This window comes from Gobius niger (genome assembly GCF_951799975.1).
Source record: "Gobius niger genome assembly, chromosome: 22".
NCBI classification, from domain to species: domain Eukaryota; kingdom Metazoa; phylum Chordata; class Actinopteri; order Gobiiformes; family Gobiidae; genus Gobius; species Gobius niger.
The window spans coordinates 15,909,065-15,925,842 of record NC_136873.1 but is presented as its reverse complement, the minus strand read 5'-3'; the positions used below and the strand labels follow the sequence as shown (position 1 = coordinate 15,925,842).

General features: G+C 42.1%; 1 protein-coding gene across 1 annotated transcript; it reads right to left on the bottom strand.

Moving 5' to 3' along the window:
* Window positions 1-2,415: 2,415 nt before the first annotated feature.
* slc35e1 (solute carrier family 35 member E1) lies at window positions 2,416-15,825 on the bottom strand. Its single transcript, XM_079580946.1, has 6 exons — window positions 15,437-15,825; window positions 12,539-12,609; window positions 8,704-8,841; window positions 6,450-6,575; window positions 4,832-5,077; window positions 2,416-2,733 (listed from the first exon to the last, which is right to left on the bottom strand). The coding sequence occupies exons 1-6, from the start codon at window positions 15,762-15,764 to the stop codon at window positions 2,488-2,490; spliced, it is 1,155 nt and encodes a 384-aa protein (XP_079437072.1). The 5' UTR covers window positions 15,765-15,825; the 3' UTR covers window positions 2,416-2,487.
* Between the last annotated feature and the right edge of the window lie 953 nt (window positions 15,826-16,778).

Here is a 16,778-nt window from a genome sequence, read left to right as displayed (position 1 = left end):
ACTTAGAACGACCCAGCGTACACCCTGCCAAATCTGATGCCCGTTTTGACTTTTCTTTTCTTTTTGCCAGTTCTGCCACGCAAACCCAAGGACCTAAGGAGGAAGAAAACACACACAGATACGCAGAACACGCCTTCATGATGTGCAAACTCTGCCTTTGGTGTCTCACACACAATAAATAATTCATTTAAAAATACTTTTAAATCAATTATCTGAGCAAACACGTCCTCGCACTTCCAGTGATACTTTACTCCGCCCCAGACAGGAGCGCAAAAACAAACCATTTGCATAAAATTATTAACTTGTTTTTTTTTTATTCATTTCACAGCAACGTCTTTTTGAAAGTATGAAACTACTCTATAGGTCATAGACTGTTCTCGATAACAGAACATCTCACAATTTTTAAAGGTTTTCATGGATTTGAATGATTTACAACTTTTTCTCAAGCTGCGCAGAAAACAAGAGCCTGATGACTGAAGTTTGTTCTAATGAGGCCGCCGTACAGAGCACAAAATAGTTCTACCATTTCTGCTGCTATTTACAATGTAGCGATGCGGTGTCCTGAAGGCCGTGTCCAGACTCCGCCCTGGAGAACCCGCTGCAGTCTTGGTGCTACATATGGCCGCCTCGCACCAGCGCCTCCTTAGTCCCCAGCGCCGCTCCGCTCGCCGCCGGCGGATTGAGGAAAGAGAAGAGTTTAAAGGCTGTAACATAAAGGCTGGTATCCATGTGTCAACGTTATTTCAAAATATCAGTACTGGTGCGGTCAATCCATTCATTTTTTAAATTGCGATTAATCACACACTTGTGACATTCAGTTCATTGTGGTAACATTGTTCTCTAGCCTAATAATTATGTTCATTATTAATAATTGGCTGATATAAAACACTAAAATTTAAAGCATTTTCTCACATTTCATGAACCAAATATTCAGGGTTTCATAATTCTATGGGAAAAGCCCAACGCCCTATAACGTGGGTTCTCGCTCGCCCAGGGCTTTAAAGGAACAGGCCACCGTTTTTACATACTGAGATATGTTCTTACCTTAGCTTTGACGAGTTTTTTAGGACCTGTCTGATCTTCACCCGTTTGGCATCCGCACAGTAAAGTGAAGATTACTGCGCGGATTTCAAACTACTCCCGGTATTATTACGCCTTACAATATAGTCCCCCCTTTTATCCGCTTAGAAAATCCACATTGTTTAATTTTGTGTAATTATACTTTGTAGTGGAACACTTCACGTAACCATATTTAAATAGGGAAAACGTGGAAGAGCTTGGTAGCTTCTATCTTGACCTGTTTTGGAGCTATAGTGGAGAGAGGGAGAGGCTAAATGCTAACGCCGTCTGCGCTGTGTTTACGTGACTGAAGGCACGGGTGAAGATCAGACAGGTCCTAAAGAACTCGTCAAAGCTAAGGTAAGAACATATCTCAGTATGTAAAAACGGTGGCCTATTCCTTTAACATTACTACACGCGCTTAATAAGTCACATTTTAGATTTTCTTTCTTTAGTGCTGAGGGCGCTGCAGCACCCCCTGGTGGATAGTTTGTGAACTGCAGGCAATATTAACCCCTTAACTCCCACCTGAACCGAGCACATTTTCTCCAGCTTTACCCCCAGTCCAAAAGCTTCTGGAAAAAAAGGTGTAAAAATAGCAACAAAACTGAGACGAAAACAAGGATGAAAATGTGAAAAAAGTGAGAAAACATTGACGAAAAAGTGACAATTTTTTTTACAAAAAATGACAAAAAAGTGAGAAGGATTTTACGAAAAAATGAGAAAAATTTGACGAAAAGTGACAAAAATGGACAAAAAAGGACAAAAATTTTACAAAAAAGTGAGAAAAAATTGACGAAAAAGGGACAAAAATGGACCCAAAAAAAAAAAAAAAATGGATGAAAAAGTGACAAAAAAAGTCACGAAGACTTGACGAAAATGAGACGACTGCCCAACAAACAAAAGTGATGAAAAAAAATCTGGTGTGAGGAAAAAGATCTATTTAGTTTTGTAGGTCTTTCAAATGAGGTGTTACACTGGCCTACAGGATTTGGGTAAAGCTGAACTGGAGAAAATGCTCTCGGTTCAGGCGGGGGTTAAGAGGTTAATAAATAGGATTTATGCACAGAAAAAGTATTTTGGGGGTAAATTGGGGGTATAACAAGGGTGAAATGAGAGGTTTGTCGCCTGTGTCTATATGGAGCACGTGTGACCTGAGAGGCAGAGATCGTTTTCACTTATTACTTACTGAAATGTGAGCGAATGCTTTCAATTCGAGCGGTTTAGTATTAATAACGAATAGAATAATTACATTTAACATTTCAAAAGTGTGATTAATCTGATTAAAATAATAATGGATTGACCAGAAATCGCCTGCGCCTTATTTTTTTGGTGTTTCAAGGTGGCGTGGCGGCGGCGGGACTGCGCGGCGTCTCCTTTGCCTTCAGTCTGTGGCGCATGCGGCGGCGGCGGCGGCGCTGGCCTCGCTCAGACCACGTACTGGTGATTGGCGCCGCTGTAGCCCGTCGTGTAGGTCTGCCGGCTGTACTGGAAGTGATCGGGCAGGCCGCTCCACTGGCTGTGCTGCTGGGGGGGCGCGAGGGCCGAGGACAGCGGGGGCGGGGGGGCCGAGCCGTTGGCCTGGGGGTGGGCCAGCGCCGGGTTGTCGTAGAACTGCAGGTCCGATTTGGAGGTGGGCAGCAGCTTCTTCTCCCGGTTGGCGTCGTACTTGGCCTGGGGGGCAGAGGAGGGTCAGTCAAAACTGTGTGTGTGGCAAAATTTGCAAAATATTAGAGAATTCTCCATCATTGACATATTTTTCTTTCTTTTGGCTTTGACAGAAAATGCTAAAGGCTGTCAATTTCAGATTTTGGTATTGATGGGCACCGAAATCTGGAATCATAACGGCCCCGGGGCCACATGTGCCGGTCGACCCAGCCTTATTGGTCTTTTAACGGGGTTGCTCAGAGCCGTGGGAAGATATTTTCGCTAGGGGGCGCTGAGGGACAAAATGTACCCCCAAAATACTTTTTCTGCGTGTATTTCCTATTTATTAACCTCTTAACTCCCGCCTGAACCGAGAGGATCTTTTTCCTCACGTCATCAGATTGTTTTTCCATCATTTTTTTGTTGGGTATTCTACTCATTTTTGTAGCTTTTTTTGTCATTTTTTGTCACATTTTTTCATCCATTTTTTGTCACATTTAAAAAAAAAAAAAGTCACATTTTGTCACATTTTTTGTCATTTTTTCGTACATTTTGTATCAAATATTTGTCATTTTTTCGTGAATTTTTAATCAAATATGTGTCATTTTTTGTCACATTTTTACCAAATTTTTGTAGTAATTTTTTTGTCACATTTCTCAATTTTTTTGTCATTTTTTTGTCATTTTTTCATCAATTTTTCGTCACTTTTTTGTCACATTTCCATCATTGTTTTCGTCTCAGTTTTGCTGCTATTTTCACACCTTTTTTCCAGAAGCTTTTGGACTGGGGTAAAGCTGGAGAAAATGTGCTCGGTTCTGGTGGGAGTTAAGGGGGTAATATTGCCTGCTGTTCCCAAACTATCCACCAGGGGGTGCTGCAGCGCCCTCAGCACCCTGGGTTCCCACGGCCTTGGGTTTGCTGCGTTGCTGCAGTAATCACACGCGCTCAAATAAGGCCACTAAAAAGGCTCACTGCTCCCATGGATGCATCCATTATACTGTAGCTGTGGTTTGTACAAAAGATCTGTCTAGAATCAGCAACATGCATTTATTTTTATTATGAAAAAATAAATATCAATCAATATAAGTATGTGTTGACGTCAAGTGGAATGCTTTTTTAGCCTTCCGTGCTGCACATGAACACAATCACAAGTTTCTGTGAACAGGACACTCATTTGAGAGCTAAGAACCTCCAGAGTTCAGTCACTGAGCTTTATATTATTATTATTAATAATTGGAGGCTGCGCTGGCTCTGACTGGAGCTGGGATTGAGGACATTTATTTCCAAACTGGTTTAAGGAGCTCATTCTGCTTTCTGATTGGATAACTGTCCTTAAACATAGACAGATCATATTTATGAAATCTACAAAGTACAAAACACTCTACAGATGCTCACTTTAAAGTAAAAACAGCAAAAATCAAATGAAAAATTATAGTCTGAAGATTCATGGATAACTAAAATAACAACTATTTCAATAAACGATTAGTTGTTTCAGCCCTACTGTACAGTCAAACCTATACATTGTGAGGATATAGGCTGGTTATTTCACTACACTGAATCGAGAACAGCAGGGATGTGTTAATTTCATCGACTAAAATATCTAGTCTTAATTTTAGTCAAAGTGTCTTTTTTTGACGACTAAAATTGGACTAAAACTAAATTAAAAGTTTCTCATGAGACTAAAACTATGACGTAAATGTCCAGATATTTCAGTCGACTACAATAAGACTAAATAAAAATGAAAAGGAGAGACTAAAATCATCCAAACTTCTATTGAGCGTCTGAAAGAGCCTCAGATCATGTAAATTCTCTGCCAAAGGATCAGCTCTGAGCTTTGTTCATGTGGAGCAGCTCCATGAAGCAGAGGAACAACATTAAATATGATTAGAATGAATGTTATCAATGCAAAGTCGACTAAATTCGTCTTAAATTTAGTCGACTACATTTACTGTAAGTTTAGTCGACTCAAACTAGACTAAAATTGAAGATATTTTTTTGACTAAAACTAGACTAAAATTGAATTACATTTTTATCAAAAGACTAAGACTAAAACTAAATTAAAATATGTTGTAAAAATTACCACTGCAGCAGGGATGTGCTCCATGAATACTTTTGCGTGTCTGACCTTGTTGTAGAGGAACACCCCCACGATGGCCGTCATCATGCCCATGACGTTGGTGAGGGTGACCGGGTTGCGCAGCATGAACAGGGAGATGCTGATCACCATGATCCTCTTGGTCGCGTTGGCCACGGCGTAGCTCAGCGGGCTGACCAGGTTGAGCACGCTGAAGGCGATCACGTTCTGAGCAAAGTTACAGAAGCCGCTGACCAGCAGCAGGAGGAAGGTGCCCGTCCAGCTCGGCATGTCCGACTGTGGAGAGCACAGACACTTACACACTTACAGTACAGTGGAGCACGTTCACACCTTTGTTTGGTCTTCACTTTGAATCACAGTCAAATTAGGATCTGTAAAGTTTTGCTCCAAATCAGCCTGAATCGATTATGAAAGTCGGCACAAAATAACTCAACATTCTGTGAAAATAGTTGAAAAGTCCCCGAGAGCAGCATTCATATACATTTTTGGAGTTTGCACCACAAAGTGAACAATTCAGGCCCCATTCTCTTTCCTCACAGAAATGGGACAGCCCTTACAACAAACAAGCAAATATCCAGGTAGAGTTTGTGATTGTGGCCAGAAAAAAAACACATTGATATCCAACAAAAAAACAGTTCAAGTGATCGGTGATAAAGATAAGATGCTACCCACTTAATCGCATTATCTGAAAAGTTGACATTAGAAAGCTTGGAGAGTAAGATTTTATGATTAACAGTGTCAAAAGCTTTCCTGAGATCTAAAAAGATGGCTCCAACAACACTGTTCTTGTTAAGTAATGACTTGGCAGTTAGCGGTCTCTGTGGAATGGCCTAAATCCAAATAGTAGTGGATGGAGGGAAAAGACAGTGTTGTTGAGGTGATCTTTTCCAGAACCTTTGACATTACTGGCAAGATACTAATAGGTCTGTAATTGGAAATGATTTGTCTGTCTCCAGATTTAAATATAGGGGAAACAATCGCTGACTTCCACACATTTGGAAATTCCCCCTTGGAGATAGACTGATTTATAATTGTTGAGATGGGAGTGATTAGTGATGAGCCTAGATCTTTCAGCATTGTGGTATCCATTCCAAACACATCTTTAGCTTTAGATGTGTTAAGTGACCTGATTAAGGCTTCTATGTTTCCTTCAGAGGCACTGGAAAACACAAGACTGGGCTCGATGAAACTGAACACATTGTCGTGTCTATCTGTGAAAAACACATTGCAATAGATGCAACAGAGTCAACAAAATAGTTGTTAAATGCCGTGGCAACAACAGCTGGATCAGAGATACGTTTTCCATCTAATAAAAGTTCAACAGGTTTTCTTTCTTTGTGGTTCTGTCCCATCAGTTTTTTTTTAATTGGTCCCAGATCAACTTCGAATTGCCCCCTGCTTTGCTTATTATACTAAGAAAAAAGTCAGCCCTTGACTTTGTTCCTCAGCATTGTAAAATGGCGTTTATCATGACATAGTTTTGATTTATTAGCCTTTTTTCTTGCAAGGTCACGTTCTTTCAATACTTTCAGGATTTCAGTATTAATCCATAGCAGGTCTGCAGTGAAAAAGATCATCAGTAACTTAAGGGTCCCACTGTGAGCTTGACTCGATGATGTATCTTTCGAAGAGCAGAAATGAGGCTCACCAGATCGGAGTCCACGAGGAAGGAGGACAGGTCCACCAGGATCCACGTGGGCAGCATGAAGATGACGGCGTTGAAGCCCAGCACGTTGAGCAGCCGCAGGTGGTGGATCCGCGTGTCCTTCAGCACCTGCCGCACACAGTCACCTTGTTTCACGCATTGTAGCTGACGTGAAGCTAAAGTGAGGAGAGCTCCACACTGAGAAATTACACTTGAAGACGAAACACAAGGACATTTACACATTTCTGTAAGAGTGAGTTAGAATGAGTGTCGTTTCCATGTTCAGCTTCCTGTGCGAACCATTCCATCTCTTCACTAAATCTGCAATTCCTCACTTTCAAAATATGTGCTAGATCGATGTTGAGGTGAGAAACACGGGAGAGGGTGCGGAAGTTAGGGCTAACGTCAGTCAAACATCAGGGTAAATGTGCCAGAACTGTGTCATTATATGGGACGCTCTGGAATGATCTTCCGCCTTCCATACGCTTGCTTGATTCTGTCGATATTTTTAAGAGGAAACTAAAAACCTACTTGTTGCGGACGCTTTTTAATTCCAGTACATTTAAGGATTGCTTTGTGACCGTCATATTTTGTAGGGATGCACCGATACCACTTTTTCTAAAACTGATACGAGTACGAGTACTCGGATTTAAGTACTCGCCGATACCGAATACCGATACGAGTACAAGGCATTTTCTTCAACATTCTTACTTTTTTCACAGCAGGTTGGTTTGTAATTAGCAAATTTACTCATTTACATTTCCTTAAGTAAAGTAGGCGACACATTTAAGAGCAGTTATATTAGAATTGTGCTGATGCCATTTATTCATTTATTTTTATTTTCATTCAATATAATTTTTAATTTTTATGTCTCTGTCCATCATAGACAGAAAAGCCCATGTCCAAAAGCTCCCAATGCCTGAGCTTTATTCATTTATGTGTTTTTATTTAACAATAGTATTGAGATGTTACTTAAATGGTCTCTTTTCGTCTTTACTTCAGCTCCTGTAGATTTTCCCGTGTGTTTGTAGCAACTTAGCGAGAAGCTACAGCGTTTTCATTGTTCTGCTGCAGCTCATTTTCCCTCAATATAAACATGCTGTATGTCTTTGATTTGGATTTTCTGAGGACTTTTTAGTCGCTGGGTTAGTTTTTCAGATGAATAAACCCCTGGGCTTAAAACGGCGTCAGAATGGCCAAAACTGCTAGCCGCGAGTTAGCATCGTTAGCCTGTATCTTGTAAACACTGCAGACGCTGCAGCACGAACAACATTAAGCTCTGGTTAAATCCAGCTCAGACTCTGGTTTAGAGAGCGCAGTCTGTAATAAAGTCAGCTCTATGTGGATTATCGTATTTACACTAAACAATTCTCCAGTTTGTTGCTTCTTCTCTCCTCAGCTGAGAGGTGCGCCTCGTAGGTGCGCTGGCCGCACTTCAAATGGTATCGGTTTCTGGTATCGGGACCTCATGAATGAGTATGAGTACAAGCATGTGGTATCGGCCCGATACCCGATAATGGTATCGGCGCATCCCTAATATTTTGTGACCGACAGTAACTGTAGTGTATTTCTCTTATTGCTGTCCAAAATATCGGTGCAGTGTTGACTTGTTGGTGCAAATGAACATCGGACATTTTACACAAATCAATCTACTGAACATCAGACTTTAGCGGCGAACATTTTCCCTCGTTCTCAGCTTAATGAACGGACTTAGCGCTCTACCGGAAGTGTCAATACAATGGAAGTGCCGATCGGTGGCAAAAAGAGGCAAAAGTGGGCAGAATAAGGTGAATATAAATACACTTTACTTACCATCTCTGTAGCACAACCATAAACTTGGTTCCTTACTAAATAAATAGGCTAATGCTAAAGCAGCCACTGCTAACATCCACAGCAGTCCACAAATACACTCACTGAGGAAGCTCTGTCGCTAAAAGCATCATTATTGCAGGGAAAGGATGACCTTGGCAGTGCTTCCATGTTGCATTTAGAGTAGAGAGAACACTTATAGAGTAAAAGTATGTCCTTTTGTCGATGCGTATTAAGTACCCATGTGCTCTGGGTGCAAATGCCTGTCACGGTGAGGGTTTAAATACAGCATCTGTGGTGTTTAAAGCATAACTCGACTCAACAAGCATGTATTTCGGAAGTAAGGAATTGTATTATTCACAACAGTCCTGTTCTGATCTGCATCTTTATATTCCATTGTACTGTGTCATCCTAAACAGTATATATATAACATTGTGCTGTCAGAGACCTTTTTGGAGAAGATGTTCTGCAGGGAGAAGCAGAGCGTAGCGGCCAGAGCGCTGACGAGGCCCGACATGTGGAAGGACAGCTCTGTGACGGTGGCCAGCAGAACCCCTCCGATGATGGGGATGAGAGACACGTACACCTGCGGGGAGGGGGCACAGGGACACACCCGCCGTTAGCACAACATTCGGTTCAGTGTCATTTGGAAGAGGTGACAAAAGGATTTAGCAAAACTCCATTAAAAATCATACTTACACCTCGTTCGCAAGGATTATGCAAATTGTATTTCGGTGTCATAAAAAAAAAAGAAAAACTCATGGATGTTATTGTGTCTCAGGGCTCTTTGAATCACCTGAGACACCTGTAATGATTAGTTTTCAGGTTAAGCCCAGTTAAGGAAAAAACTACTGAAAAAGGACGTTCCACATTATTAAGCTGACCATTTTCAAGCAATATGGGAAAGAAAAAGGGTCTGTCTGCTGATGAAAAGCGTGAAATTGTTCAATGCTTTGGACTAGGTATGAAAACCTTCGATATTTCATGAAAGATGAAGCGTAATCATCGTACTGATAAGAGATTTGTGGCAGATTCAGAGCACGCATGGGTTTGTGCAGATAAAGCCACAATGAGGACAGTTTCTGCCAGACAAACACATCAGATTAAGAGAACAGATGCTACAAAACAGCAGTTAATTGAAGCTGACGAACAGAAACGGCTGCAGTGGCTCAGAAATACATGGACACATTTTCAAACAGTCACTGATGAGGCCGTGTGACCCTGGATGGTCAGATGGATGGAGTAGTGGATGGTTGGTCCACTCCCAACAAGGCTGTGATGTCACCAAGGAGGGGGCGGAGTCATGTTTTGGGCCAGAATCACGGGGAGAGAGCTGGTCGGCCCCTTTAGGATCCCTGAAGGGGACAATGGTTGACTCTTTTGCAGTAGTTTTTTCCTTAACTGACTGTCTGAGATTGATGCCAGTGATTCAAAGAGCCTGGAGACACAATTTGCATAATAATTTGCAACATACTTTACTTTTGAATCATCATTGGGGGGTTTTCATCAACCACGTTCAAATGATCCTCTAACAGTTAAAGACGTGAACATTTTGCTGACTGTCATTTGAGTTGACAATATAAAAATATACTTGAATAGCCACAATATGAAAATCACAAAGGCAGATGCTCGTGAGGTACGCAACATCCTGGTCGTATCGATCGAATGGGGCACGGCAGACCTGGAGACACAGTATGAGATCAGCCACACCAGTGAGTGATGATGGGGTCATGGGACGTGCACTTGTTACCTCCTCCATAACGCATGTCTGCAAAATTCTAATTGTGACGAAAACCATAAACAGTTTCACATACATAAAATGGAAGCAAATTTATGTCAAAATGCACTGGAGGAAACATCCATCTCATGAACCATATGAGCAAAAGACAAGTGTTTTTTCTATGAGGAAATATAAATTGTGATTGTTTGCCAGATTGCCAAGCGTCATGTTCTGAAAGGTATGTGACTCTTGTATTAGTTGAGCATTTCAGATTCCAGTGACTCATGAGGCGAAAAAAACATTTGTAATTAGGCATTTTTCCAAGATGGAGCATGCTCCTTGGGTGTAGCAGCTAGAAAAGAGTGTAATTTTAGACGTGGAAACAACTAAAGGCCTCATTGTGTTTGGAGAGACATTCCTGTCCCACTTTAGCTCCAGCTCACAGGACCAGCACTGTCAACACAGCAGGTGTGTCTGAGTGCACGGACACATTACTGTGGACTGGGTTTGATACTGAGGAATAGAGTTCCCAATCAAACCACCAGGGCTTCATGAAAGAGCGGAATCATTTTGGTGAAAATGTCGAACTGCAGTTTTTCTGATAACAGCGATTTGGTTTCTTATGGGATGCACCGGTCTAGCTTTATTGCTTCCAACGCCGATACTGGGGGTTTGAGTATCTGCCAATATCCGATATTAACGATACCAAGAGACTTCCTTAGAAGTAGTTCATTGCTCCTCAGAGAAAAAGTTGCTCCTCTTTTCTCCATTGTGAGATCAATATAGTCTCATTGATATCACTTATAGGCTCTCTATGAATAAACTGTAATGGGAAAATACTAAACAAGAACAACTGGGACTTTTCTACACTAAAGATATGACCGGCTATTTAGGTTATATTAATATGAACAACTCAAATAAACTTGATCATTGCAACTTGTGCACAACAAATACGTTTTATCGGTATTCCTCAAAAAATGAAATACAAACACGTGGCCATTGACGGTAGTGGTCGATATTATTATTATTTTTATTAGGCTACTTTAGGTGATCCAATCAGTTTCTGACCCAGCCTTGACTAGCTCTCGTCAGCATTAGCTTGCTGCTACTAGCTTTAGCACACTGCACGTTTGCATAGATTCAAACTAACTCTGCGATTGAATTCTCCAGCTTCTTGTCTTCATAATGATTCACAGCCTGCCCCTTATTCCCTGAGTTTTAGTTGAAAGGTGTGTTTTTAAAGCGGTTTGAGCCAAATCTGGTATCAGTTCAGTATTGGATATTTGCCGACACCAGATATCGTGTTTTTTCGGGCATTGGCTCCAATCGTTGCAGCCCTAATCGTGAGTCATGACCATAAAATAAAGCATCGACTTATTGTCGACTTCTTCCTATAACCAGAAGGAAATGGCGACTGGCACCGAAAGTTCCTGACTCCTATGGACTTTTGCATTTAAACTTTTTAGCTCCCCTTTAAGTTATTAAACGCAGGCTTGTCATTCTGACCTCTACGTGTTTGTCTTAAAGGAATAGGCCACCGTTTTTACATACTGAGATATTCTTACCTTAGCTTTGACGAGTTTTTTAGGACCTGTCTGATCTTCACCCGTGCCTTCAATCACGTAAACACAGAGCAGACGGCGTTAGCATTTAGCCTCTCCTGGTAGCTTCTATCTTGACCAGTTTTGGAGCTATAGTGGAGAGAGGGAGAGGCTAAATGCTAACGCCGTCTGCGCTGTGTTTACGTGACTGAAGGCACGGGGGAAGATCAGACAGGTCCTAAAGAACTCGTCAAAGCTAAGGTAAGAACATATCTCAGTATGTAAAAACGGTGGCCTATTCCTTTAACACTGTGCAACATCATCAAATTTCAGAATTGTACTATTTTTATTTTCGCCCTCTTCTAGATAATGAAACTGGTCTAGCCAAATTGCTAGCATGAAACGAGCTTCAGCTAGCCTGCTCTGAACGCTATGGAGGAAGCATCGCTCCTTCAGGCCATTCTTAAATTTGTTGTTCTGGACTGTCCCTCATAAGCCTTTATCTAGGACAAACTATGCTAACAATGTGATACAGTTTACTTTGGAGCCTTTATATAAAAAAGAAGTTGAGTAGAACGCCATATTTGTCTTTCAAATGTAGAAGCGAACGTAATCAATACAGATCCTGAAAACTCTACTGAAGTGAATTTGCTTAGTCACTGGCCTCCTTTAAACAAACCCTGCTCTTTCGGACGTCACTCTCGGTTAACAGCTCGGGCCTCGCCTTTACACACAGGGCCAGCAAAAAAAGGCAGCAGGTGTTGAACGCGAGAATTGTCCAGATGTGTGGGTAAACTTCTTATGCCCCACAGCTGTACCTCCTCTTTGGTAAACAGGACCTGCTCACGTCACCGGCTCAAGAACCAGAAGGCAAATATCGCAGGCACCTGTCAGACCCAACCAGCCCCAAAGGAGAGTCAGTCAAATGCTCTCTCAATAACCCTTAAGACAAAGACAAGGAGGCGGGAAAATGGATTGAATAAACGGAATCAATATTATGTGATTAGTGCACATGAACTCACCCTTGTGGTCTGCTTCTCTTTCATGATAATCCTCGACAGGAGCACCACCCAAATCGGCATTGTGGCTTTAACTGTGAAGAAGAATGACGAAACAGTTACCGAGGCATAATGAGAACGCCAAAATGTCACGCGATGTTGAGGAAAGGCCTCACAAAAAAGGCCTCCATGAAGATTCGGACCAAATAAGACAACAACAATGGGGAATAGGGGTTTGTGGTCACTCTGCTTTGTATGGTGATGCAAGAAAACAAGGCGTCACACTTCATTATTGTTGTTAAAATTGCGAAAGCCACTCATTCAGAGCTTCACAAGATTGCGAGTGGGGATAAGTGTCTATATATATATATAAAGCTGAACACAATTTGTTATTTATCATCATATCGACAGGCATTTCTCCAGATTGTGAGAAGTCTGTGCAGCTTTTCATAATGTGGTCTCCAGAGCTTCCCTCTCCCGTCCTGGCAGAATTCTACACCACGTTGTTCACCACTGACTTGGAAAGCAGTGGAGCGCTGAAGTCTCATTAATATGCAACACGTACATTTCCGGGTTTTCAATGCAACTTTTTTATCACAACCAAAATGTATTACAGCGACATCACAGTGTAACTGTCCCAGCTCAAGTTAAAGGTTGTTAAACTTGCAGAAGTTCCTCCTTGAAGGCCACTCCTCTGAGGTCAAAGCTCAAAGGAGGAGGTACTTTTGATGAGTTGATGATTTTAAATTAGGAGCATGAACTTTTGAAAGAGACTAAAAAATTAAGGACAGAGTTTTGGCCGAGTGTTGCTAAATTTAGAGCCCACACTAACTGAATGGTTAATCCAATATTATGTTCACATGAGGTTTCATTTAAGTTAACTTGAAGCTGAAGGTGGATCTTATTTAATTATTATCTGTGGGGGAGTTAGTGCCGACTTTCAGCCAGAGGCTCTGACTGTGGAACTGGTCCAACAGGTGACAATGAGGTGAGATTTCCAGCCCTACAAACCAAAGTGTATGATCGCAGCAACACACTTTCTTCCAGCCTCGAGAGATGTACAAGTTTATCACTTATTTAGACAGTGGTAAACTTGATTTATTTATTGGTATTCTGTAGTTTGTTGTGCTCAATATAAAACTAAAACACCCTCGAATTCAGGAAAAATTTCAATTCCTTTGAAAATGATAATGAAAAATATACAGATTCAACTTCCAAGTACCCCCACTATGTGTTTGAGTGTAGTGTTTCTCAACCAGGGGGACGGGGACCGCAGGGCATACTAAGAATTAGAAGAACTAAGAACTATTTCATTATTGCTTTTCAGCAAAGGGTTGAATTTGAGCGTATTTTCATTTTGTTTTGGTTTAAAACTTTTAGTCACGTCGCTGTTTTGTGTGCAACACGTATCGCATCGGCGCCCAAGTATCGTGATACGTATCGTACCGCATTCGCAACTGAAGTGGATCACGACACATCTTCTGTTTACGAACAATGAAAAGGGGAGGCGTTTTTAGTTCTCCAGTCTCATTTCTAACTTTACTAACTCCCAAGCACAGGGAACGCAGATGGACACTAGCTAAAGCTCAATCAGGTATAGAATTCGGGAATATCGCTAAGCATTATGGGATGAGCAGCCATTGTAAACTAATGGAGATTTTAAAAGTTAAAATACTGGAGTTATTGTTCACATTAAAACACTTGGACACTACAGTGTGTTCGATGTATTTACCAGCAGTATCTCAGCAGCTAACGGAGTCATTCCACTGGTTTTTTCTCCACTTTTTATACTGTTTTTAGCTAATGTTAGTCTATGGAAATGTATGCTAACAGCTGCAAAGATGGCGGATCTCCATGGTAACTGTGGACATTCCCGAACTCTATAAAGCATCTTTTACTAATGTTTTTTGCAGTGTCCCAGGTAAATAAACGTGTTAGCATGTTTGAAAAGCAGTACTATCACTTTAATGCTAACGACCACTAGCCTGCTGGTTCACCATGGTTAAAAATACGGTGTTTTTTTTAATATACACATGCAAAATACAAGAGACTGGACAAAACACATTTTATTCCAGTGCAAGAAAAAAAAAAGTCAGGCTGTCTACAAGGCCTACAGTATTTTCGCCCCATTAGAACTACAAGTAACATTTTTTATGCTGACAAGAGTCATTTTCTAATCATTTATTTGGCACGGCAGCGGAGCACGAGCGGACCCTCCCCCCTGACGTAGCGCTAATTCAGTGGCTAACGCTAGCAACAATGCCAATTATTATTTTATCAAGAATTACTTTTAACATTTAAACCTCTCGCTGTTGCGCCACGTCGGGGATACACAGCGATTAAAGTCACTTTCTTTATATAGCCCGTGTGGCGGAAATGTGATACGGGCCCCGGCTGCTGCGGCGTAACAGTGTTTAGCTGCGTTAGCGTTAGCCACATGCTAATATCAGCTGAGCGGACACGGCATTTCATCCGGGGGCGGGGCTTAACTTTCTATGACACCTGCATAGTTACTGAACGTATATATTCGGCGATTTTTTATTAATTTAACAATATTTTACTTCCCTGGCGCTAATCTTCAATCAAACCCCTGTTACTGAATCGAATTATTACCGTAAAACCCGTTTGTGAGTTGCATTTTGCGCATGTTCCAGCTCCAAAACCCTAATCTCAACCAGTTTGACAATTGAGTTCAAGCGTGTTATTTTTTTTTTTTATTATTGACCTTTATTTAACCAGGTGTCCACAAGTTTTGCAAAAATCACCGCGGTAAAAGATACCATTCACGACACTTGGACCAAATGCCGAGTATTTAGCGAGTCTCGCGCACAGACAAGACACATCACCAAGTTGTTTCCAAACCAGGCTGCCACGTTCGTTCATCCATCCACGCAGCCAGCACCAAACAACAGCCGTACTCACCCGTGTGCGCGTACGACACCGGGACCTTCCATATGCTGAAGTGAGCCGACACCGAGGCGAAGTACTTCCCGAAGGCGAGCGGCAGGATGTACCAGCGGTAGTACCTGTTCGGCACTTCGGTCTTCGGGACTCCCCATGCGCGCAACAGCGGCGGCAGGAAGACCACGATGGAGAGGATGTGGAAGAGGGAGACCGTGACCGGGTAAGGGAAGCCGTTCAGGATGATCTTGTTGACCACGTTGCCCCCGGAGCTCACGGTGTACCAGAAGAAGCACAGGCACGCTATCCGGATGCCTTCTCTGACCGGGGTCCGCTCCACCACGGCCATCTTCAGAGCGGAGTGACGACGCTCCTCCGGCGGCAGCGTGCGTCTGAGCCACCCGGGTAGGAGATGGGAGGAGAGGGGGGCGGACACCAGCCGGTTCCGGTCACCGCCTCCAAAATACACGCTTTATTTATGTTTGTGTGGTTAGGTTCTCTGTTGTTTGAACTGTTGGGATTTGTAATTGTTTTTTGACGCCATTACTTCGGGTGTAAACGTGCTTTCAACGCTACGATCACAATCTTAATGCAGATTCATCAGTTATATATTGGTAAAAAATTATTTACTTTACAACAGGGGCGGACTGGGACTGAAAAACAGCCCTGGACTCTGACCAGCCTGGCCCAAATTAGCGTAATTGTGACACTTCCACAAAGACATATTTTAACCTCTTACCCCCCGCCATAACATTAACGAGTGCATTTTCCCCAGTTTGTCTTTTTATTATTATTTTTTTGATCGGCATCATCAGCAAAAAGAGCGGGAAAGGTGGTCGTAGAAACAGAAGCAAAATCATTCATATAAATAATAAATAATAGTGGTCCCAAAACTGAACCTTGTGGCACACCATACTCCACGGAATTCCTTTTAGATTCGTGTTTTTTTATACTGGGCTTTACCCAAATCTAAAAGCTTCTCGACTGGAGAGCAACAATGTAACGCCTCATTTGAAAGCTAAGACCTACAAAAGTGACGGAAACTTTTCGTCACGTCGCCACATTTTTGTTGTTTTTTTGTCAGTGTTTTTCTCACGTTTTTGTTGACTTTTCCTCCTCTTTTTCTCGCTATTTTGATGCTTTTCTTTTCAGCTTTTAGATTTGGGTAAAGCTCGGTTGAGGCGGGACCGGTGGCCCTAGAGCCAGTGGCCCCTCTGTGCTCTTCCACAATGGACATATGGCCAGTCCGCCCCTGCTTTACAACAACAAAAAGTCAAGTATCCCAGTTTTAACCCCCACCTGCAGGAGGAAGGACGAGGTGGAGCTGACCAGTGCAGGACACCACGCTCTGAAACAGGGACAA

What these genes read in the sequence shown, in the direction of transcription:
- slc35e1 (XM_079580946.1), bottom strand. Translation starts at nt 15,764, where the DNA reads ATGGCCGTGGTGGAGCGGACCCCGGTCAGAGAAGGCATCCGGATAGCG. An exon ending in GGTGTCGTACGCGCACACGG is followed by an intron (nt 12,610 to 15,436) that starts GTGAGTACGGCT and finishes TCTTCTTCACAG; the next exon opens with TTAAAGCCACAATGCCGATT. An exon ending in AAGAGAAGCAGACCACAAGG is followed by an intron (nt 8,842 to 12,538) that starts GTGAGTTCATGT and finishes CCCTCCCCGCAG; the next exon opens with GTGTACGTGTCTCTCATCCC.